At 37.1% G+C, this 24,804-nt stretch overlaps 1 protein-coding gene across 6 annotated transcripts in view; it reads left to right on the plus strand.

The window, feature by feature from the left end:
* The window catches only part of PIAS2 (protein inhibitor of activated STAT 2), a 73,921-nt gene extending 63,360 nt beyond the window's left edge, over window positions 1-10,561 (plus strand). For 2 of the 6 annotated variants that reach the window (XM_081148427.1, XM_081148429.1), the window contains 2 exons: window positions 3,915-3,952; window positions 6,622-10,561. In XM_081148427.1, the coding sequence (XP_081004553.1) occupies window positions 3,915-3,952; window positions 6,622-6,804 (221 nt within the window). In that variant the 3' untranslated portion in view covers window positions 6,805-10,561. The remainder of the gene's footprint in view (window positions 1-3,914; window positions 3,953-6,621) is intronic. The other 4 variants (XM_081148428.1, XM_081148430.1, XM_081148431.1 and 1 more) reach the window with 2 other exon arrangements.
* The last annotated feature ends 14,243 nt before the right edge of the window (window positions 10,562-24,804 follow it).

A 24,804-nucleotide genomic window follows, 5' to 3' on the forward strand; every position in this document is an offset into this window, starting at 1 on the left:
AGGGATGTCTTTAAGAACAATATATATTCAATTGGAAAAAAATTTGTGTTGTTTGAAACAGTTGATAATTTTGTTATTGGGCCCAATTCAAATAAAATTTAATGGAAAAGAATAGGCTAAAAATAGTATCCATCAAAAAAATTTTAAATACCTTTTTCTCTTAAATATGTTTAGTCCATATGTACTTTAGGAATTATTATTTTAAAAAATTGTTTATAAACCCAGCTATCACCAGTTATAAAGTATTTGTTGTATACAAAGCTCAAGGCTAAGGTGAGGTTTTATGGTTCATACGAAAGACAGAAACTTGGAGATTCTTAATTCCTAACTGCCATGTTTTGCTCTAACCTTGGCTAGTTCCAAGTGAAGTTGAAGAGTGCCCACATGTGATCTTAGTATACATTATAAACAAACATTCCAGAAGGATTTGTTTCCTAAAGACTTTGAATTAAAATTGATCCTGAAAAAAGATAAACTTTCCATTTACTAAAGTGATTCTGGCCATTTAGTAGAATAGGCACAATTTACAAATCACTTGCTCTGTTAGTTTTCAAATTATGTGATTCAGGATGAATTTTTAACTTTGGAGAATTCAGTTTTTCAAAATTTGGGCATAAATTAAGATTATTTACTTTATAAAATGTGCAGATTTGAGAAAAAAGCAGTAAAGTACTTTAATTGTATATTTTGGAAAGTACACTTCAAGCCTGGTATTACGGAACTAAGACTAATGTTCAGGGTTGGTATTTAGCCAATATTAACCAATATGGTAATACTGGTTATTAAAATGTTGAAATGCTTTCTACCAGTTGATAAACTGAATAGAGTAGGATCTATTGTATTTGACAAGAATTACCAGTTTGTCGTCATCTGTGAATCATGTAGCAGTTACTATATCTAAATAGCTTAGTTTTTACTTTGGTTTTATTGTTAATGGGCTCTTTTGTAATTAGTAATTACTTTGGTTTTAGTTTTGTGCATAATTTTTATGTAATTAGTCATACTGTACAGAGTTGATATTTACAAATTTAATAATTTATAATAAAATATTAAATAGAACACCAAGAACGGAGAGATGACAAAGTTTTAATTCATTTCTTAACATTCTTTTTAAACATCATAAACATGAATCTTCTGAATCTGCAGGGGAACAAAGAAGAAATGATATTAATAATGAACTGCAGCTTGGAACATCTTCTGATACTGTGCAACAGTGAATTCAAAATAAAACATAATTTATATTTATGGAATGGAAAACAGCTTGATTATTTCAAGAAAAAAATATGACTGCCTTATTATTACTAGTGACATATTGTCAGGTGTGAATGGTGCTCAAAAGCTGTGTCATTAAAATTTGAAAGTGCTAAACATTTACATATTTAATCATGTAGCAATCATGTTTTGTTAAAGTTCATGGCTCAAGTAAGGAAAATGTATTAGTAAGACATCTAGAGTCAGTTTCACATGAAGACACATTTAAAATCTAAAAGCAACAATTTTAACAGTGTTAATAGAACAAACATTGAGAATGTACCATCAGAATTTTTAACACTACGTGCTTTTTAGTTAAAAATAATTGAGCACATTTTCAACCATGAAATACTTGAGGGCATAAATATATGTCATTATAACCTATTGTTTCAATGGAAACTTATGGTGAAATAAGAAAACAACATTTTGCTAACCTTATAAAACAAGGAAGTAACATTAATCACTATTTATGAAACTTCAACTATTTCTTATGAGTTTTAATAGTCTACTTAAAATGTAAAATGCAAGACTTTGATAATGAAGTTTATTGGAAGGGATAACATCTGAAATACTTTATCATTTTAGTAAGTGAGAAAAAAATGGTTTTAGTGAGAATTATTTACATTAGAACATTATTGGAGTTTGTGTAGATGGATCTGTGTAATGCTGAGGAGACGGCCTAAAATTTCAACGAAGAGTTCAGAAAAATGTCTAGGTATTTTACTATGCAATGTGTAAGTTACCATGTTCATTGATCTCTGGATGAGATGTCGGAAGATATACATCAAGTAAACCTCTTAAATTAATAGGATGTATATATATATATACTGTCACACATGAAATAATAATTACAGTACATCTAAAGAGCTGGGAATTGAAATAATGAAAATAGGAAGAGTCTTTGCACCTCAGTGGGCAGCCTTTAGTTCTGGAGCTATAAAAAATAGTTTGAAAGTTACATCAAGCCTCTGTGTTTATTTAAATTGAAGTTGTGAAATGGGAATAGTTAAACATTTAGAAAATGAGCATTTTTGAGTGCTTTGGCTTGAATACAAATATTACAACAGAGATAGCTGTACTTTCTTAGCTTTATAAAAATGTTCTTCAAGTGGGCTGAGTGATAAAAAACACATTAAAAGTAATTGAACATATAAAATTAAATAAACTATAAAAGCAGAAGCTATTATAAAAAGAAAAATGTTACACCATTTGAAGCAAAATAAAATTAATAAAATTAAGCCAGTTAATTAAATGATAAGCCAATAAGGTATTTTTGTGACTTAGTTAATAATGGAGATGTTGAATATATAAAACTCTTGGAATGTATAATAAGGTTAGACATATTTTGAATTAGTGTTCAACAGAAGCAGAGTAAAGATTTACTGAACAGGATTATTAATACATTGCCTGCTGATTACCAATTTAATGGGGAAGCTGGAAAAGTTTGTTGTGATTCCCTTTGTCCATTGTTGGCTCAAGCCCTGTTGTATCATATAGCTAGTGACAGACATAGAGAATGAAAAATCATAATTTTTTTACATGCTTTAGAAATGGAATGATTTCTTTCAAATGATTGGTGCTACAGCTTCTATCACTTGATAAGCATTTTAAGCATAGCTTATTTAGAGATTATAAGGGACTAAATATACTTTAGATTTTTGAGTTATAAATTATTAATTCTGGTTATTAAATATTTTAAATATTCCCACTAATATTTTCTATTTTGAGTAACAGCCTGGTATCAGACTTTTACTCTATGTGTGTGTTATTTAAGGTGACATTGAATGCCAGCAAATAAAAATTTATAAAATGGAATAGAAATTGACCTGTCTTAGTGATCTATACTTAGTATGGTTTTTGTTTGTTTGTTTTTTAAATGTTTTGAAATTTAGTCTAACAGGGATGTCTAGGGGAACTGACTTGGAAGTTTATTGCTAGACTTTTCAGGCCTGAAATTTAAAATTATTTATTATAATTCTAATGTTTCAAAATGGTGTACTGGGCAACCTTTTCCACATTCCTATTTCTAAAGTTTAATTGGAAAATCTCACATCTTTGGTTTAGAAAATTGCATTGGTTTATAACCCAGTAAGCCTTGATAAGATTTAGTTTGTTAGTGAGCAGAAATTACCGAGTGCTTGCTTTGTGCAGAGCGTGGAACTCTGTGCTGCTCTGGATGTTGGAACACGGGGACAGTGAGCGCTGCATGAAGTAGACATGTTTAAGAAGTGGAATTTTAGATGAAGCTCAATGTGGTGTACTTCTAAAAAATAAATGTGAAGTATCTTAAGAGCCTAAGTATTTCTTTTTTAATGGTTTGTATCCAGATCATTATCTCATCATTTTTATTGCTTCTCATTCTGTGAAATGATGAAGCGAAGAAATGTTTGCTTTGACTAGTCCTATTTCTCTGGAAATTTTTGGACTCCTCCCTTTAAGTCTCTGGGAAGTGATTTTTCCAGATGTTTTGTCAGGGAATATGTTCATTTTGGAGTTTTATACACATTAAATAGCACTGCTTCTGGTATAGAGCTTTTCTATCGCAGAATGGTAAGCACTTGCCCCAAATGTTTTATGGCTTCTGATAAATATAAAATGATTTTGGGAAATAATTTTTGTCTCCAAAGTATGAGACAGTTATTAACAAAGCATTTTTGTTTTAGGTTTGGATTTTCTTTCCCTTATTCCAGTTGATCCCCAGGTATGTATCCTGAATTTAAGCAACTAATTTGTATTTGATTGTTCTTATGTCATACTAACTAAAAATGACCAGTTGCATAAAATCAGGACAGTCAACTCTCAGTTACTTAAATTGATGCAAAGAAAGTACTATCTAAATATTTCACAGTTTTATTTGGAGAAATAAAGTTGCTGTTTTTCAGTTTATGATGTTTTGGCCTTAATACCTGAATTTTAAATTATATTTAATTTAATCAATTGGCATTTATTACAAGCATTTGAGTGATTAAAACAAGGGGAAGCAGTGCTAGATGACTAGAAGTTAAAACTACAAAATTTGTAAAACGTTTGTTCTATACAGAGAAAATAGCTAACGCTGATTAAACTGATTTCAATCATTATCTCGAGTCCTCCTTGTTTTTAAAGGCAATCAGATTCAGACTTTGGGGGGTGCCCCAACCTAAAGTTGCTCTAAAGCAAATTATTCCTGTTTTCTCTGTCGGAGATAAGAACTTCTAGTATGCCAGAGTCCCAGCACGAGGACCTTGCAGTGAGCATGGACTCCACTGACAAGATTAGAGCAGAGGCAGAGCAGAGGAGCAGTAGGCATGGGGAAAGCCAGAGAAGAGAGTGAAACAGAGAAAGAGGCTTTGAGAGAGGTGTTGAGAGTAGGAAGGGAGTAGAGGAGGAACATGGACCTCTGCTTCATTGGCTGCTCAGAATCAGAATCAGCAAACTACAGGTCTTGTATTGGCCTCCTGTTTGAATACTCTGTATCTGATCGCACAAACAACACCACAAATTTGGGCCCAAGGTAAAGTGACAGAATGAAGAATTTCTTCTTCTCACCCTGAATTGACTTTGTGACATCAGTAGATTCTATCTATAGCAAAAGTATGTATTTTTCTAGGAAGTGAATTCTTTAGGTGTAAAATATTACTGATTTTTTAAAATGTGAACTATTCTTTAAAAAAATTATCTTGGAACCTTGAGGATTCTGATTTCATAGTGCTATTTAGCACGCTTAGTGTCAGGCTACTTTAATTGATAAGGTAATAGAAGAGTGAGGTTGTGCCTTCAGTTTTCCTTAGAATCCTTAGATTTGTTCCACTTAACCTCCATACTGCCCCGTTATTCTTGTGCAGATATGTGCTGACTACACATAAAAGATAGAGGTAAATGGCTGCAACCGAGGATAATAAAAACTCAAGGCATAAAGCCTATTGATAGCAGGAGTGTAGTATCTCACATTCATTTTATAAATGAAGAATACCTTTTTACTACTATGCAGTCAAAAAATGCCTGAGAGGCAAACGATGTAAAATGTTAAGTTTCTGGCCTTTTTTCCAGATTCTTTCCCCAATTTTACTGTGAAGTAGGAAATTGATTTGCTTTTAAAGAAGTTTAAAACCTAAGAATTTAGCTTTCTCTAGAACTCTTTAAGAACTATTCTTTTTCCCCCTTAACCAATATCCCTTGAATCTCTTGGGGTGCATGGAATTCATTTTATTGGTGATCCAAGACACTTATCCATCCTAAACATGACATTTTTTGAAAGGCAGCTGAATTTTAGTTCTTCCACTAACCAGCAGCTCAAACCTGGTGCTGTCATTCCCGTATCTTTTTGAAGATCATGTAATCTAAACAACCTCAGTTTCAAATTCCTGTTCTGTAACTTAGTATCTCTAATGATAGCTGACTATAGAATTGATAAGATTGATTGGGTATTCTTACTGATCTTTCATACAGTCTGAAGATAAACTTAGGACATCTTTTGTATATACTAGATCTCTCTTATTTTACTAAAGTCAAATGCAGTTGTTTCTCACATAAAATATTCTACGGTGATATAAAATAAAGCTTTTAGCTCTTGTCTCTCTCTCTCTCTCCCTTTTGGTCAGTACTAGAGTATTAAACTCAGGTTTGAATTGTTTAGGAATCAGCAACCAAGCTGGTAAGGAAACAAAGTATGAACTCTTGAGAGGGTATCAAGGAAGCATATCACAAGGAAGATTAGATTGGATCTCCTTTAAGATTTATTCTGAAATTTTGTGATTACTTGAAGTAATTCTCTGTCGTGGGCATCCCATGGTAGTGGTTGTTAGCTATGGTGTTGTCTCTATGTTCAAACGAATACTATCCTTGCAAATTACACAGGTATTGTTACATGTATGTACAAAGGAGTCAAATGCCACTCTTCAACTGATCAATCTTAACATTATTCCTCAACAGTCTGATTGATACTAAATTTTGAAAGAATTCTTGAACTTTGCATTAGCATTTTTGCTCAATACCGTTAAAAATAAGTACGAGCCTTTTGCAGTGTGATTTAAACCTGGTGTAAATACATTTATCGAGCAAAATCTTTTTGAGGTTAATTAGGAGTCATGATTGTGAGGCCCATATTTATTATTAAATATTGTTGACATTTTTGTAATTGTACCTTATATTTGGTCACCAAGCAAATTCTACAAATTTTGAGAGAATCAAGAATATTCCACATTCACTAAGTAATATGCAGTGGCTAAATTCAATCCACCTTCCATCCAAAGACATGAAGTTTTGAGAAATTTTTAAATCCCATTGGGATTTAAACATGTGGCTCTCACTTGTGCATATCTAACAATTTCTAGTCTCTTTACTTAAAACCAATGTAGCCTCTTCCTCATCGGCATCATTGTTTGTTTCAAGCAGTACTGTCCTCCTATGTTTTTGGATAGTCTCACCTCACCCTTAACAGCAAGCAGTACGTCTGTCACCACCACCAGCCCCCATGAGAGCAGTACTCATGTTAGTTCATCCAGCAGCAGGAGTGAGACAGGGGTCATAACCAGCAGTGGAAGTAACATTCCTGACATCATCTCATTGGATTAAAGGAGGACTCACTCGATTCTAGGAATCATTCATCAAAACTGCTCTTTCTTGGATCTCTGGTCCGTGGAAGCTATTTTTTTGATAACAGTTACTTTGATATTTATTGAAATGTCAAATGGATTCTTCTGCTTTCTGAGACATGAACACAGATGACTGCAGCAAGAACCAAATGACACGCAGGCTTTTCTCATTCATGCTGTACTCTGAGCATCAGGTGTGTTCAGCCATAACCGTATCTTCTTGGGAGACGGATTTCAGTTTCATGCTACTGGATGGATTCTACAAATCAGTTAAACATTTTTTTTGTTGTAATAAACAGCAATAAAATTATGTAAATGTTCAAGTAAACTTTTTCTAATTAAAAAAAAGGTGTAATCAATGATTCTAAAATGACAGCAACTTTTGTTTAACCTGGTGTGAAGGAAAAATATATGGAAAGAAGTTATGTTTGCCAAATGAGTCATTTCCACGGAGATTTCTATTTCGTTGAACTGATGACGTCTTGATAAGTGGCCAAAGCTTGGGTTCCACTCTTCTTCCCGATTCCATCAGAGAAAAGTGGCCTTTGTGTTACGCATTTTTCCCTGGTTGTCATTTACACTTTGATATCATTTGCTACTGAATGCAGAGAGAAGTTCTAGGATCTGGCTGCTCTTCATCAGCAAGTATGTTGAACACTACGCAGATTCTATCCTGACATCTTGTGTGTTATTTTTGGTAATTGAACATTCTCATTCTAGAGATTTCTATAAATTTGTGGCTTGCCATCTCAAAAAAATTCTGTGCAGCTGTTGAAGGAAATGTTTTTGGAGCAGGGTAACTGGGATGTTGTTCATACTGTCCAGAAATATTGAGAGCTTGGAGGCAGTGGAAGAACCAATTTAGGGGCGCTGGGAATAAAGAAGTTTAATTTGTTCCTAAGAACTTCTTTTGCTCATTTACTTTATAGAATAGTCAAATCTTCGTTGAAACTTTCCAGATTTTAGTAACACTGACCAAGAAAATAGGTTTTAGATATCTGATTATATTTAAAGAAAAAGCAAGTAGCAAGAGATAGGGACATCAGATTTCCTTTTCCTTCTCCTTTTTTAAAAGAAAACTTTCTTCAAACCACAAAAGACAAAACAGAAATGTTTGAATTTAAGCAAGGAAGAGATTAGAAGGATAGGTCTGAACCCCACTTTAAAACGATTTTCTTTTGCTTTGGTTGGCTTCCTAAATAATTTTCAAGTTCTCAAGGAGTTACTACTTCCCCAATGTTTAACTTTCTCTGTCTAAGCTATCTCTACTTTAAAGATAAAGCCCTTTTTGTAAAATGAGTAATCCGATTCTTAAGCTGAAGTGCCCAAATGAAGAGCACAGATTTCATTGAGAACAGGGAAGCATTACTTCAGGGTTGGGACAGCTCCGGGGAGCTGACTTGTCAGTGCTCAGTTTTTACACCTCCTTAAGTTTTCATGGCCTCTGTGCACCTTTTGCACTGATTTAAGATCACGTGATTTTCTGTACCATCCCTCCTTTGGCTACATCATCCCCTTAATGTATTACCCTTTTTGGAGAGCTGCTTATTATTCAAATGTGGAAAATAAACTTCTTGCAGTAGTTGCGACATAGTTGCCTGTTCTATCTTGTCATTAGATCTCCAACCCATGTTACAGTCCTTTAGTCCAGATACAGAATTTCTTCATAGTAAAGTTTTATGTTGCTGCTTTAAATACAATTTCTGTTAACTCTGTAATCAGACAGAAAAAGTAACCTGATTTGTGTGGTATAATTTGTTAATAAAGAAATGATGTATATTTGTTATCATTTTGTTACCCTTTAGATTCTCAGAGACTCCCCCAATTTAACCAACAGAGTTTTATAAAGTAAATGAAAATATAAGTTAGTTTACTTGGTTTTTGTAATGGATACCTCTGTGCTTTTATAGTTGTGATTTATTTCATTTCCAATATTTTATGTGAACAGTTTTAGTGTACCTTTTTGGTGCTTTCCACTGAAATTACATACAACTTTTTAATTCATGCAGGCAACAACATTTTTAAGAATCACTTTTAAGTTTATAATCTTAAAATTGGGGCTTTTGTGTATATATCTTTGAAGATGAGCACTTTTCTTTATGCCTTTGGCCTTAGGACAACTGCATGGATATTAAGCTGTTACCCTGTTTTCATTGTGATCACTAAGTATTTTTACCAAGACCCTGACTTTATAGCAGCTGATTTTGCTGGCCCAGATTTTTTGTTGAACCAAGTATAATGCAGTTTCAGAGGAGGTCATATTACCTGTTGCTTAGATGTCAGCCAACTGGTGATTATGTGGAGTACCTTGTTTAAGGAAAGGAGCTGCAGTTACTAGTCTCTTACAAACACCTGCCAACCTGTATTTTTATCTTTATTCCCATAGAAATGTTAAAACATCTTGCTGACCAGTCACGAGTATACTCGTTTGTCTGCACTTACATTAAGTAATTTTAAGGTCTGAAAGCAACATAGAGTTTTAAAAGTGGAAAAGTAGCTGGCTTCCTGGACGAGTTCTGGCTTGAAATAGCTGATTAACAAGCTGTTTTAAGGGCTTTTCTTGCTTTGGTAACTCCTGGTAGTGTAATTGGTGCTGAATATAGCTTTACACCTATGGTCTGCTTACATTCACTAACTTTCTGACCCTTAGATGAGCCACTTTAGAATTTTACTTTCATTTCTACTCAGAAGGTATAAATACCTGGCATCTGTCCTAGGTCAATTATAAAGGCCTTGTGGAGAACAGTAGAGGTAAGTTTAGGTTGTGCCATTTATCTGATGTGTTTCAGGAAAGCTAGAATGACAATACCATGATTAGAGATCTCAGTATAAATAAGTAGATCCATAACTCTTGGCATAAAACAAGTTTCCCTAGGGTAGGATCTTAAGGCGTTTGAAGAAAGGTAAGGTGTTGCATTTTAGGTGAAATGTTCCACAGAGACTGTTCTGACTGAGATTCAGACCTTTCAGACATTCTGCCTTCAGATCAATCTTCAAGACTCGTGATTTAGTGACCAACTGTCTGTTTTTCTTCTGCCAATAAAGTCTTTATTAGTTACATTTTGTCTTTTTAAATAAAGTTGATTTTTATAAAGCATTAGTTTAATTTTCAGGTATGCTGTTCATTTCTCTCTAGCCCCCAGTTGGTAAAAAAGCACTTAACTGTTTTGTGTTTTTTCTTTTTTTTAGTAAACACTCTTATTTTCCTAAATATTTTTCATCTTAAAAAATGTAGAGCAGTGCACCATTTAAACTTGGGTTTGATGTATTTAGTGGCCCTGGATCCATGAATATGGTGAAACTAGTGGGAAAGACTACACATTTCTCTGCTTTTTTAAGAGTCTGTTGCTACTGTCAAATAAATGACTGGTTTGTAAGCTGTTTCGTTGTTGTTGCTAGGAACACACCTAGCAGAAACAAATAAAGCTGTATATGCCCATTCTTTAAAGCTTGCCTGATTCAGTAATGATTTTGTTTCTGTTATGTCAGTAATACATTCTCATTATAGAAAAGTTAGACGACAGAGAAGAGTAAAAAGAAAAATAATAATTGCCTACAATTCTATTACCCAAGAGGGAAAAAGCACTTTAGTATTGTGTATTTCTTACCAGTCTCTGTGCTACTTTGTACTTATTTTTACATAGTTTTATTCATTCTTGTATCTAGTTTTATTTGTATCTTGGTCTTGTCAATCTGAAGACATTATTCCATGTCATTAAAAACTATGTCAACCCTTATTAAGTGCATGATATTTCTTTGTATGGACGTGCCATGATTCATATCACTTTTCCCCATTGGACATTTTAGATTGCATCTCATAATGTTACAGTTGAGTGTCTGTGCATAAATTTTTCCTTAGGAAAAATTCCTAGAGGTGAATTCCTGGGTCCAGGATATGAACATTTTTGTAGTTCATGCTTCGTGTCACCTTTCCAAGTGGATATACTAATTTATACCTGAACCATGTGGTAGGAGAAGAGCTGTCTGACTGTATTTTCCAAGAACATGCACGATTCATCTCTATACAGGTATCTGAAGTAAGACCCCCTGCCCTTCTGACGCTGGTGAGCTGGGCTAACTGATTTGGAAGTAATTAGTAGAGATTTTCTTGGGCTGTCGGTATCAAACATATCTGACATGTTCCAGAAACACCTATATGTAGATATCCCAGTGATTTTTCACATAGTTTTATTTGCTCTATGAAGTAGCCCATTGCTAGGCTACCTATCCCAGTCTTACAAAATATTGACACTTGAAAATCATTTGCGCCTAGGGCTAGGCCTTAGTAGTAGCCAGCTCTCTTTTCAAGCTCTTCCTGTAGGCTCCATTTTGGCCTTTCTGAGCTTTCCAAAGCCAGCAGGACCTCCTGATCCAAAGGCAGTCCAACCCAAACTGGAAACGCGGTAAGGCTAAAACAGCTGGGCCAAACTTGGCGGATTTCACTTTGTACTCTTTCATGTTTCCAATCAGATCTTGGTGTTCTAAGGGCAGCTGTGGGGGAAGGAAAACAGATTGCTATCTTCAGGTGTTTAAGGGGTGTTTTCTCGATTGGCATACCACATCAGTTATTTCCCAGCTGCTTTTTATTTTCTAGTGGCTTTTAAAACTTATTTTGAATTCTCAAAGCTTAACTCTTAAATGAAGAAGAGCGTTGTGTTAGAAATTGGAATATCCTCTTATTTTGGCCTTCATCAAACTATTCAACAAGCATTCAGTATGTTTGTGTGTGGAATGCAGTGGTAGAAACGATCTGGTCCCAGACTTCAAAGGACTTACAATCAAGTTATCAGAAATCAAGAATTCTTCCCTAACAGTGTGCTCAGAACTTTACAAAAATGTCTCATTCCTTACAGTAGCACTTCAAAGGAAAGTGGTATTGTCCCCATTTTACAAATGAAGAAACATTTAGGTAAGTTTTGCAGTGGACTTGGGAGTCTGAAATAGACCAAACCCAAAAGCCCTCTGACAGAACCGAAGTGGCATTAATTAGATGTGGTCTTTAGGAGACCGATAAGAGAATCTGGACATCAGTTATGGGAACTGATCTCAGACATGGCACAGGAGTAAGGAAAGGAGGCATACTGGAGCCATTTCAAAGGAATACTCAAGATCAGTGCAAAGCTATAGGAGTAAGGGCTGAGTCCATTTCTCAAGCCTGGCCAGCCAGGCCAGTGGTGCTGTTTACAGAGACAGGAGGCAGTTAGAATGGACATTAGTCTTTCAGGGGAGACAGTGGTAAGTTTGATAAAACCATGAAATTCCAGAAAGGAAGAACCCATGAGACTCAGTTTTGCTGCAGTCTTTCAAGAAGTGCGAATTTTTGCTGTCCTCCGTTTCACTCTCACTTCTGTGTATATTCTAGTCACACCCAGTTGACCACCCACCCGCCCCCTCTCCTCCCTAAACCGTGCTCAGCTGCATCTCAGCCTTTTCACTTTTCTCGCCCCTGCCTTGCCATAACAAACTTGGTTGTCACCTGAAGTGCTACCATAGCCTGCAGCCCTCTCCAGTGTGGTCTGTGTTCACATTCCACGCGTATCAAGAGGTGGCAATTGCTGTCCTTTCTATCATTTCTAAATTTTTCCCAAGGCCTCTGACAAATATCGGCCCCTTTGCAGCCCATGCCAAGAGGTTATATTTTCAGCTACTCTTACCAAGTAACCAGACCACTCCCTTTGACTTGCTGAGGACTTCACTTCCTGACTCATGGAGGTACTGTTTTCAGTATCTTTGTCCTTACGGATGTTCCACCCAACAGTTTAGCCTGTGACCTCCAACATTTTGTTCTACTGAAACTCCCCACGGCCATTTCACCCCTTGCTTTCTCTTTGAACATTTCTTCGGACCCCTCCTTCAGAGTCACCTGTCAGTCCTTTGACTTGGGACTGCATGTTCTTTTGCCCATTCTCACCAATTGCACATAGCACTCCCATCAGACGACCCAGTACTTCAGCGTGGTTTCTTTCCACCTGTGCCTACCTTCATCTTTACTCCTCTATTTGAATTTCAGAGGATGATGTAGGCCTGTCATCTTCAGGACCTTCCTCGATCAGACTTTTCCTCTTCCGTGTCTTTCACCTCTACAGTTTTTGGTTAAAAAAGTCTCAGTCATCAAGTTTTTGAGATTATTATGAACCAGGCATTGTATCAGGCACTTGGGACACAAAATAGATAGGTACCTACTGTCACCAAAGTGTGTACTCCAGTAGAATATGTAGATGAGTGAAATAGGGAGATTAAAACGCAGCAGTAAAAGGCTAAGCACGAGGCAACTAACTGATTTCATGGGAGGAACATGCAAGAAGGAGCGGGAGAGTGGAAGTTTGTCAAGTAGAGAGGACTGGAAATACAATGGCTGGATATTTGTTCAGGAATATTAAGTAGATAAGAAAAGGAGGGCCTTGTAAAGCAGTGAGAAGTCGTCGAGGAGTTCTGTCATTAACAGTAATGAGCATTTACTGTGGTATCCCCATTTTATAAACGCAGAAACAATCTGAGGGTAAGTTATTTGCCTGAGGGCAAGCAGCTTGTAAGTGGGGAACCAGGCATCAAACCCAGCTTTTAACCACAAGAGAGACCTTTCCTGATCATTCTATCTAAAAAGCAGGTGTTTCCTAACCTTATGACTTCACTGTGTTTATGTCTTATATGGCACTTACTACAACCTGTGTTTGTTTATATATTGTTTCATTGTGTAGTGTCTGCTTCCCTACTAGATTGTAAGCTCCATGAGGGTAGGGGTGATACCTTATTTCACTTGCATCACAGAGCCTAACATGGTGTGGTGCATAGTAGGTGCTCAGTAAATATATGGGAATGAGAAAATGGTGGCTAACTGTATTTGACTTACGCTGTCTGGGGAAATCCTTTAATACCTGAGTAGCAGGTGTTCACCAAGAAGGGAAAACAGGAAGTACATGGTAGAGGTGAAAGGTGCTGAGGAGTTGGGATGAAGTCAGGGCACTGACCTAGACTCTAAGATCTTACAGGAGCAAGGCCTGGGGGTGGGGGATTGGTGGTAGGGCAGTGCACACAGTGGGGATAATGTGTTAGTATGTGCTGCATTAGATTTGAAAGCCTCAGTGACTCCTTTTAAACCCAGCCTACTCTATGTATAAGGGTGAGGGAATTCTGCATGTAATCTCTATATACCAACTACCACTCATCTAGGTCAGGTGTGCTACACTGAGTTACACAAGACAGCTGTAGGTGTAAACATTCTACCATCCATCTCAAGGCTAACAACTTGACCCAAGTCATTATTGGGTTCAATACTTTGGCACTGGAACAAGAATCAGTTAGCCTGATGTCTCTGGAAGTCATGCCCACATGTCATTAGATGAGCTACAGGCTTGTCCTACCATGGGTGCTGCTGAAACCACGAAAGTGCAACAGCTCATCCAGAGAAGTCGGAGCATAAGAGGAGGAGAGCTGGAAAACCAACATGAGGAGGTTGAGAAGGAGCAGTTGCCGCAGAGGGGGTGTATCACTCAGGTCTGCGGTGCCATCACAGAGGCCAAAATAAGAGTATTTCAGGAAGAGAATAGTCAGTGAGGTTAAAAGTTTTTTTGATATAATGTAAAAGTTTTTAAAACTTTTAGCATATTATATATTACATTGTTATATATTAAAAACTTTTACATTATATTGCAGAAACACCATAATTTGAATCTACCTGAGTGATTATGACATCTTTATGTAAAGAAAGAAATTAAACTATGACCCATTGATTGTAAAGATGTAGCCCATTAAGATGTAGGAGAGAAGTGAATCTGCATTTTAGAACTCAAGAATTATGATAATCTCGGTCTTCCTTTGGCTTTCCCAACCAGGCCAAATCTAATAATTCCCTCAAGAACAGTGTCAGGGGAACGATGAAGGTTGCTTCCAGGTTGCAGTGGAATGAGGACTGCAAAGGAATGGAGTGGCAGCTGAGGCGCTGGCCGTGATGGAGGGCGAGGCTGTGGCAGTGGGACCGTGTGGTTGAAGTTTTAAGGACAGGAGCACCTTGGGCCTTGCGTTTAAATGCTAATTGGATAGTGGCATGGACTCCGCGGGGGAGGTGAAGATGCAGGGAGTATGGGAGGGGTTGGCCGAGATCATCTGTACACTTAGGTTCCTGAGCAGGAGGGGAAGCTGGGATCCATGTCAGAGGCAGATGAAGGGATGGGTATGGACACAGGCATGTGTGTCATTTGGGTGGCAAGAGTTGAAAGTTGTCATCCAATGGTTTTGCGTTCATGTCTGAGAAGCAAGTGATGTGGCCAGTTCTAGAAGTGGGGAGGGCCTGGTCCTTTGAAATACTGGTCCTTGAGAACGAGGGAGAGTGGACTTGCAAAGCACAGCAGTGAGTTGGACACCACAGATTTAGAGTGGATCCCTTTATCTGCAGGATCTTTCTTCAGCAATGCTCACTGTTAAAGCCTTTTTATTCAGGGTGGGGATTTTGTCAAGTGGATGCAACAGATGAATGACAGGAATAACATCTTGGGGATGCTGGCAAGTAGTTGACACGATGAAATCACACGCCTGAAATTATTCTTGCTGAAATAAAAATGCGCACGTGATTGTCAAGTTCCGTGGACTTGACTTTTACTAACTTGAAAATCTGCATTTGACACACTCCCTTCCATTTCTTGGTGTTTGTGAGAACAGTTCTTTTCCTGACTTCGTCAGGAACTTCTTTTCTCTCATTTCTCCCTGGAAATGTAAATGTGGGTGTAACATTGCTTGGTTAGCTGCCTTTCCCCAGCCACTTGACCCACGTGGAATGGTCCACACAGCCATTCCTCTAAAACATCCAGGAAGTCTAGGATGTTTTTTGTTTCTTCTTTTTGTTAACCATACTATTGCAAATGTCTAGAGTAGGTTTTGCTTTCAACTAACTATGCTCTTACACTTGAAGTGAGTTTCTTGTAGACAGCATATAGTTTGTATTTTTGGTAGCTTCATTGAATTATAATTTATATATTGTTTTAGTTTGCTAGGCTGCTGTAAAAAAAAATTTCCACAAATTGGGTGGCTTAACAAAGAAATGTGTTTTCTCACGATTTGGAGGCTGCAAGTCTGAAGTGAAGGTGTGAGCAGAGCCGGTTCCTTCTAAGAGCTCTGAGGGAAGGATCTGTTCCAGGCTGTCTCTTTTTGGCTTATATGTGGTCATCCTCACCCTGTGTCTTGTCTTCTCTGTATGTGTGTCTGTGTTCAAACTTCCCCGTTTTGTCAGGACATTAGTCATACTAGATTAAGGCCCACCTTAATGACCTCATTTTAACTCAGTTACCTTTTTAAAGACCCTATCTCCAGATAAGGCCACATTTTGAGGTACTGGAGGTTAGGACTTCAACATACCTTTGTGTGTGTGGGGGTGGGGGGGGCGCCCAGTTCAACCCATATCATATACCATACAATTCACTCATACAATCTGTACAATTCATTTGCTGCTAATATAGTGTGCAACCATCATACAATCACTTTTAGGACATTCTCACCCCCAAAAGAAACCCCATTTCCATTAGCAATCGCCCACCCCCAATTTCCTCATTCCTCACACCCCCAGCACCAGGCAACCACTAGTCTACTTTCTGTCTATATATTTGCCCCTTTTGGACACAGTATATGTGGCCTTTTGTGTCTGGCTTCTTTCACTTAGCCTAATGTTTTTCAGGTTCATTCATGTGTTAGCAAATATCAGTACTTCATTCCTTTTTATGACCAAGTAATATTCCTTTGTATGCATACACTACACTTTGTTTATCTACCAGTTGTTAGACATCTGGTCAGTTTCCATCTTTTGACTATTATGAATAATGCTACTGTGAGCACTTGTGCACAAATATAATTTTTATTTTCTTCTATGTACTTTGGATTTAATTTCTCTTTTTCTAGTTTCCTAAAGTAAAAGCCTAGATTATTGATTTCAGATATTCTTCTTTTCTGATATGTGCGTTCAATGGTAAAATTTACTCTAAGCCAGCAATTTTCAATCTTTTTCATCTCATGGCACATATAAACTAATTACTAAAATTCTACAGCACACCCGAAAAAATTTTTTTTTGCCGATCTGACAAAAAAAAGGTATAATTTTGATTCATTCACACAGGACGGCTCTTGTGTTGGCTGTTGTCATATTTTTATTTGACAGTCTAAGGGAAAAGAGGTCAGTGCCCCTGACTACATAATCAGGTACTGCATGTTTTAAATATTCTTGCAGCACACCAGATGAAAACCACTGCTCTAAGTGTTGCTTTTTGCTACATCCCATAAATTTTGATAAATTGTATTTTCATTTTGTTAAAAATATTAAACATTTTCTTTTGAAACTTCTTTGACTCATGTTATTTAGAAGTGTGTTGTTTAATCTCCAAGTATTTGAAGGGGGCTTGCTATCTTTCTAATTTATTGACTTTTTAATTTTATTGTGATCTGAAAGCATACTTTGTAGGTTTTCTGTTTTTCAAAGCTTGTTAAGCTGTGTTGTGGCCCAGAATGTGGTCTATTTTGATTAATGTGTCCTCTTTCAAATAATTATACACCCGACTCCTCCTTCCTTCTCTTATGATATTGCTGTTACAGTGGCACCTCGGTTTTCGAACGTCTCCATTGACGAACATTTTGGTTGACAAACATCTTAAACCTGGAAGTAAATGCTTCAGTTTTCGAACCCTCCTCAGAAGGCAAACATGCCGCACGGCTTCAGCTGAGTGCAAGATCCTGAGGCCTAGCTGTCAGCTGTTGATCCCTTGGTTTTTGAACATTTCAGAACTCGAATGGTCTTCCGGAATGATTACATTAGAAAACTGAGGTACCATTGTATTTAAGTTAGTTATAATCACTGAATATTTTGTTGCTGCTATTATTTTGAACAGACTGTTCAAATAAGAATAGGAAAGACAAAATATTTATTCTACTTTCATGTATTCATTCTCTAATGCCTTTTTTTTTTTTTTTTAAATGCAGACCCAAGTTCTTGACCTATGTAGCATATTCCTTTTCCTTTTTTCTGATTTTTTTTTTAAACATTTCTTGCTGGGCAGGTCTGTTTTCAGTTTTCAAGTAATTACCTTTATCTTTCTATGTTTGAGAAAGTTTTTATTTCTTACATTTGAAGGATAACTTTGCTAGGTACAGAATTGTAGGTTGGTGGTTTGTTTTTACAACACTAGATATTTCACTCACTTTCTTTTTGCTTACATAGTTTCTGAAGAGAAGTCCAATGTAATTCTTATCTTGGCTTTATAGATAAGATGTTTTTTATCTTTGGCTTCTTTCAAGATTTTCTCTTTGTCTTTGATTTTTAAAATTTGAATATGTTATGCCTACATGTGGATATTTTTAGTATTTATCTTGCTTGGTGTTCTCAGAGCTTCCCAAATCTGTGGTTTGGTATCTGTCATTAATTTTGGGAAATTCTTTGTAATTATTGTTTCAAATATTTCTTTAGTTCCTTTCTCTTTTTCTTCACTCTCTGGCATTCCCATTATGTGCATGTTATATATTTTGTAACTGTCCCACAGTTCTTGGATATTCTGTGTTTTATTTTATTTTTCCATTATTTTTCTCTGCATTTTAGTTATGGAAGTTTTTATTGACATTTCTTCAAGTTCACTGAGTCTTTCTTCAACCATGTCTAGTCTGTTAATGAGCCCATAAAAGGCATTGTTCACTTTTGTGACAGTGTTTTTGATTTTTAGCATTTTCCCCCAGTTCTTTATTAAAGTTTTTATCTTTCTGCTTATATTGCCCATCTGTTCTTTCATATTGTCCATTTTTTTCATTAGCGCCCTTACCTAATTAATAATAGTTGTTGTAAATTTCGGTCTGATAATTTCAACATGTCTGCTGTATGTGAGTCCGGTTCTGATGCTTACTCTATCTCCTCAAACTGGTTTTTTTTGGTGTTTTGGTATGCCTTGTAATTTTTGGTTGAAAGCCAGACATGATGCAGTAGGTTAAAGGAACCCAGCACTGGTTCCTTCAAAGGTTTCTGCTCTTGAGCTTCTTTTCTGGTTAGTTGTTATCTGCCTGTTCATCTCTCGCAATATTTGGGGCAGTGTTTTGCAATGTGTTACTAGTTATCTGCTGGATCTAGGAAGAGCTGTTAAGTTTGTTTAGTTTTTTTCTCATTAGAGTGGGAATGACAGCTTCCAAGTTCCTTCCATGGTGGACTGGACTCTCTCCAACTTTTGAAGGAGACTGTTGGCCTCCTCCCACATTCCCAGTCCTTGTCCTGTGGCCTGAAAATCTCTTGAGGAGGAAAGATGGGTCAATCATATGGCTCATCTGCTTTGTTTTCCCATTTCTCTGGGATCACTTTCCTTCACTGCCAAATGTCCAGTATCTTGAGAAAACTATTATTTTATGTACTTTGGTTGTTCATTGTTTTAGATAGAGGAGTAAATCTCACTCCTGTTATTCCACCTGAAGCAGAAGCAGCAGGTTTTATTTTCAATGTAATAGTTAATACCAATTTTCCTCCCAAACACTACTTATAGCTTTAGTTCCTGGACATGCTGAATACTTTAAGTAAATAAGAGGAGAAATAAATAAAACACCACTTTCACTCCCCAGTGGATCCGTGTATGGGTCAAATTTGGCAACATTGATCTTTGGATAACCCAGCTTCCCTGGTCTAAACTCTTTTCTGCATTGGTTGTACTTCCTTTTGGCCAGGATATGAGAGCCCACAAGCCTTTTCTCCCATCTGCCCTTACCTCAGAGTCAATCCTTTTATGTCATCAAATGATAGCTAAACTCAGGAGCATCCCACCTATGTCATAAGTTAAAAAAAAATAAAGCCCCAGCAGTATGATCAGTTCGTCATAGGCATATTATTTTAATGGGGGAAGATGTAGCAATATTGTCATTCTAATTTTATTTCATTCGGATCATTGTCATAAAAATGTTCACATTCCTAACAATGTTAGGAAATAGAATAGGTCGGGTGATAACTTTTTAAGGCTTGTTTTTTACTTGAAAAATGCTATCTTAATAATAATCTTTCTGAAAAATAAAATCATCATAATTTTAACGGTCAGAGTATTGGCATGTTTAGCAATAGTGGGGTCATATTTCTATGCATTTAGCTTAACTAACTGCAGATGTTATATTCAGATGTTACAGCCATAACTCTGCCTTTAGGAAATTGACCTTCATCTGCCAGAAAATCAAATGGAACACCATCCTACAAAAGTATCCCTTCCATTTCACATATTCATCACATGCTCTTTGCTCCTGTGTAATGTTTTCTGTAGAGAGATAACAGAAAGCTAATTGAGTTTTCTAGAGAAGTTGATCATAATGTGTCTACTGCTGAGAGCTGGGATGCATAAAGGATGCAGCTCTAACAACAGATGCACCCACTGTCTGTAGAACCACTACAGGTGTACACTTGAAAAGCACAGGAATTCTGACTTATTCTATTTTTCATAATCCCAATTTTAAAAAATAATATAGTGCATTTATAATCGCATATGTTGCATTATCTGCAAATTTTATAAATACATATGGCCAGGTGAACAGAGTACCAGGGCCCCCCTCTTCGGGCTCTTAAAGGAGGCCTGGAGCTTAAGCTCCTCCAACTTCATGGTAAAGCCTCCTCTTGAGTTAGAGCTTTTCACTGGTACCCTACCCTGGACCCAGGATGATGCTGAGTTTTCAGGGGAATACCTGAGAAGGAACTGCACTGAGCCCTGCTTATCAGGGCACATGGTCCTGTTAGGGGGAATAAAATATAATACCTCACAAATAAGGAACACAGACACAATCTCAAAATTGACATCTAGGCTCTAAGAGAACTTTGAAGGTGTCTCGGTCAATTTGGGATGATATAACAAAGTACCCCAGACTGGGTGGATAAGCAACAGAAAGGTATTTCCCACAGTTCTGGAGGCTGGAAGTCTGAGGTCAGAGTGCAGCATGGTCAGGTTCTGGGAAGGACCTGCTTTCGGGTTGCAGACTGCTGGCTTCTCAGTCTGTCCTCGTGGTGAGAGGGAGCTCTGATCTCTTCCCTTTGTAGGGGCCCTGATCCCATTCATGGGGCTGTTTTTCTTTTATCTTCTATCCACCTTCACTATTTGCCAAATTTCTGTACATGTTTTGGTCTATTTTTGTGCTCTCTGTTCTGTTCCATTAGTAATCTATCCATTCAAGTGTCTCTATCGTACTGTTTTTTTTTAAAAAAAATATTGTTATTGATTTCAGAGAGAGAGGAAGGGAGAGGGAGAGAGAGAGACATCAATGATGAGAGAGTCATTGATTGGCTGCCTCCTGCATGCCCCCAACGGGATCAAGCCCGCAACCCAGGCATGTGTCCTGACTGGGAATTGAACTGTGATCTCCTGGATCCTAGGTCAATGCTCAACGGCTGAGCCATGCCTGTTGGGCTCTACCATACTGTTTTAATGATTGAGGCTTTATAATGTGTTTTAATCTGGTTAGGCTATTTCCCTCTTGTGCTTCTTTTTCAGAGTTGGAGAAAAAGGTTTAATCAGAGTCACACATTTATGTAACCTGGACTTAATTTTTCATGTCCATGGTTTGCAGATTTGTTACCCCCTTGCCCCTGGCCCAATTCTCTTTTCTTCCTCTTTGCTGAAACTTTTTCTTTCCAATTAAACCTTATAAGTAAATGAAGAGGAGTGGCGCAGGTGAAATATGGTGGGCACTGAAGCCTGTAGAAACCTATGGTTTTGAAGAAGGGCCTGAAAATCATGACTTGTGTACCTATTCTCATGCTGCATCATAATCTGCTAGAAATGGAGAGCGGTTCTTCTAAATAACTACAATCGATATTATCTTTATATCAATAGTTAACATTTTGTCTCTTCTCTGTAAACACTCTAATTAGTGACTTAATAGTATTTTGTTACCTGATGTCTCTCTTGTGTCGTCTGTCTCCCTCCCTCCCCCCCTCCCTCCCCCCCCCTCTCTTTTCTCAGGGCACAGACCCAGACCTTGCCCCATACTCCCTGAGGACTAGTGTTAGGCATGGCATGATTTCAGAGCAAGAGCCTCTTAAAGACCTTTCTTACTTATTAATGCTTCTCATTTCTTTGTTTCAAGAGGGAAAAAAAAATATCCTTTCATGACATAAACGATACTGGCAAGCATTCGTGCGAATGAGCTTTACTCCAAGCATATGCGAATGCTTTCTTCTTTAGACAGCTACAAAGCAAAAAGCGAAGGAAACTGTAGAGGCCACTGAGGGGGCCATGATCACAGAAAAAGGAGGGTAGGTATGCAGCAGGCCGGGGATTTCACAGCCTTGTAGCGGCCTCTTGTTATCTTTCTACCTGAGTGTGTGCAGAGCGAGCATCGGCCGATGCTGGGGCCAGAAAGGTGTGGTGTATTCTTTGATTATGAGGCTTCGTTTTTACCTAAGAGTAAACTGGCCTGTTCAGCCATTATTTAATCCAGCCGTCTACTGTATGCAAGGTGCTGTGGGGAGTATAGAGATTTTTACAAAGGGATGTTTCCTTTAAGGTTTTTAAGATTTCTTGGAGAATAGGCACAACCTTACAAAGAACAAAATGGATAAGTTCACTAGAAGATAAGGTGAAAACCGGAATGACCTTGGGCATGATGATGACTTGTAACACACAACATCAAAGGTACAACCTGTGAAAGAAATAATTGATAAACTGGATTTCATTAAACTTAAAAACCTCTGCTCTGTGAATGACACTGTTGAGAAAATGATTCAAGACAATGACTGGGAGAAAATATTTGCAAAAGACATATCTGATAAAGGATTGTTATTCTAAATATACAAAGAACTCTTAAAAACTCAACAATAAGAAAACAAACAACTAATTTTTAAAAATGGGCAAAAGGCCTGAACAGACACCTCAGTAAAGAAGACACAGATGTTACATAAGCATATGCAAAGCTTTTCAACATCATATGTCATTATGGAATTGCAAATTAAAGTAACCTCTTGAAATGGCCAAAATCCAAGACACTAACACCACCAAATGCTGCCAAGGATGTGGAGCTACAGGAGCTCTCATTCACTGCTGGTATGGCCACTCTGGAAGACAGTTTTGGTTTTCTTAGAAAATTAAACATACTCTTACCATACAACCCAGCAGTCATGTTCCTTGGTATTTACTCAAAGGAGTTGAAAATTTATGTCCACACAAAAACCTGCACATGGGTGTTTATAGCAACTTTAGTGGTGATTTGCCAAAACTTGGAAGCAACCAAGATGTCCTTCAGTAAGTGAATGGATAAAGAAACTAGTATTTCAGACAGTGGAATAGTATTCAGCACTAAAAAGAAATGAGCTGTCCAGCCACAAAAAGACAGGGAGGAACCTTAGATGCATATTACTAAGTGAAACCACTCTGAAAAGGCTGCATACTGTGTGATTCCAACTATATGACATTCTGGGAAAAGCAAAACTATGAAGACAGTAAAAAGATCAGTGGTTGCCAAGGGTCAGGGGGAGGGAGGCAGGGCACAGGTGATTTTTAGGGCAGCGACACTACTACGTGTGATATTTTAATGGTGGATATATGTCATTATACATTTGTCAAAACTTATAGAAGGTACACCACCAAGGGTGAACCCTAATACATGCTGTGGATTTTGGGCGATGATGTGTCAACATAGGTTCATTGATTATAACACATGTGTCACTGGTGGGGAATGTTGACATTGGAGGAGGTTGTGTGACTGGGGAGGGGTTGGGCAGGGGTATATGGGAAGTTTCTGTACTTTCTGCTCAATTTTGCTGTGACCCTAAAACTGCCTTGAAAAATAAAGTATTTTTTAAAAGGCAGTGTACACAAGCAAATAGTTTAAACATCAGCTTAAAAAATTGCATGGAAATATGTCAACTCTCAACAGTTGCCTCTAAAGAAAGGAATATTGGGTATGAAAAAATGAATCATAGACCTAAATATAATACCTAAAACTGTGAAACTTACAGAAGAAAACAGGGAAAATATCTTTATATGTGTTAGGCAAAGATTTCTTAGATCAACACAATGAACATTCAGTAAGAAAAAAGATACATTGAGCTTCATCAAAATAAAGTTGTTTTTAAAACAGTGTCGAAAAACAATGAAAAGATGAGTTACAGACTGAGAGAAAATGTTTGCAAAAGGCATATACATACCCAGGAAATAACTTCAATATATGTGTGTATATATAACCAAGAGTAAGAAAACAAGCCAGTCAGTTTTTAAGTGGACTAAGTAATCCGAATGGAAATTTCACCAAAGAGTAGATATAGATGGCAAATGATCACATGAAAAGTTCCTCAACATCATTAGTCATTAAAAATGCAAGTTAAAGCTACAGGGAGACATCATTATACATGTGTTAGAAAAAAATGACAATACCATGCTGGCAGGTCCAACACTCACACATAGCTAGAGGGGATGCAAAAATGGTACAGCCACTTTGGAAAACAGTTTGGGAGTTTCTTATAACATTAAATATACACTTACAGTGTGACCCAGCGACCCCAGTCCTAGGTATATACATAAGAGAAATGAACATTTGTATTCCCATTAAAACCTATGTATGAATAGTTACAGCATTTTTATCCATAATTGCCCTAAACTCGAAACAATAGAAATAACTTTCCACTGGGAAATGGATAAACTGATACATCTGTACAATGGAATATTTAGCAATAAGGAAATACCGGTGATCTACAAAATAATATGGGTGAATCTGAAATGCATTGTTAAGTGAAGGAAACTAGGCTCAAAAGGTTACATAATCTATAATGCCATTTATGTGACATTCTGGAAAGGGTGAAACTACAGGGAACAAAGCAGATCAGTAATTGCCAGGGGATGGGGGTGGCAGGAAGGATGGACTACAGAGGGGCATTTGGAATTTGTAGAACTTTATTTTCATTTTCATGGTGTTTACACACTCTTTTGTTAAATCTCATAGACGTGTATAAAAGGGTAAATCTTACTGTATGTAAATGTGGTGGTTAATTTTATGTGTCAGTTTGACTGGG

The sequence above is a fragment of the Miniopterus schreibersii genome (assembly GCF_964146895.1).
Source record: "Miniopterus schreibersii genome assembly, chromosome: 10".
Classification (NCBI taxonomy): Eukaryota; Metazoa; Chordata; class Mammalia; order Chiroptera; family Miniopteridae; genus Miniopterus; species Miniopterus schreibersii.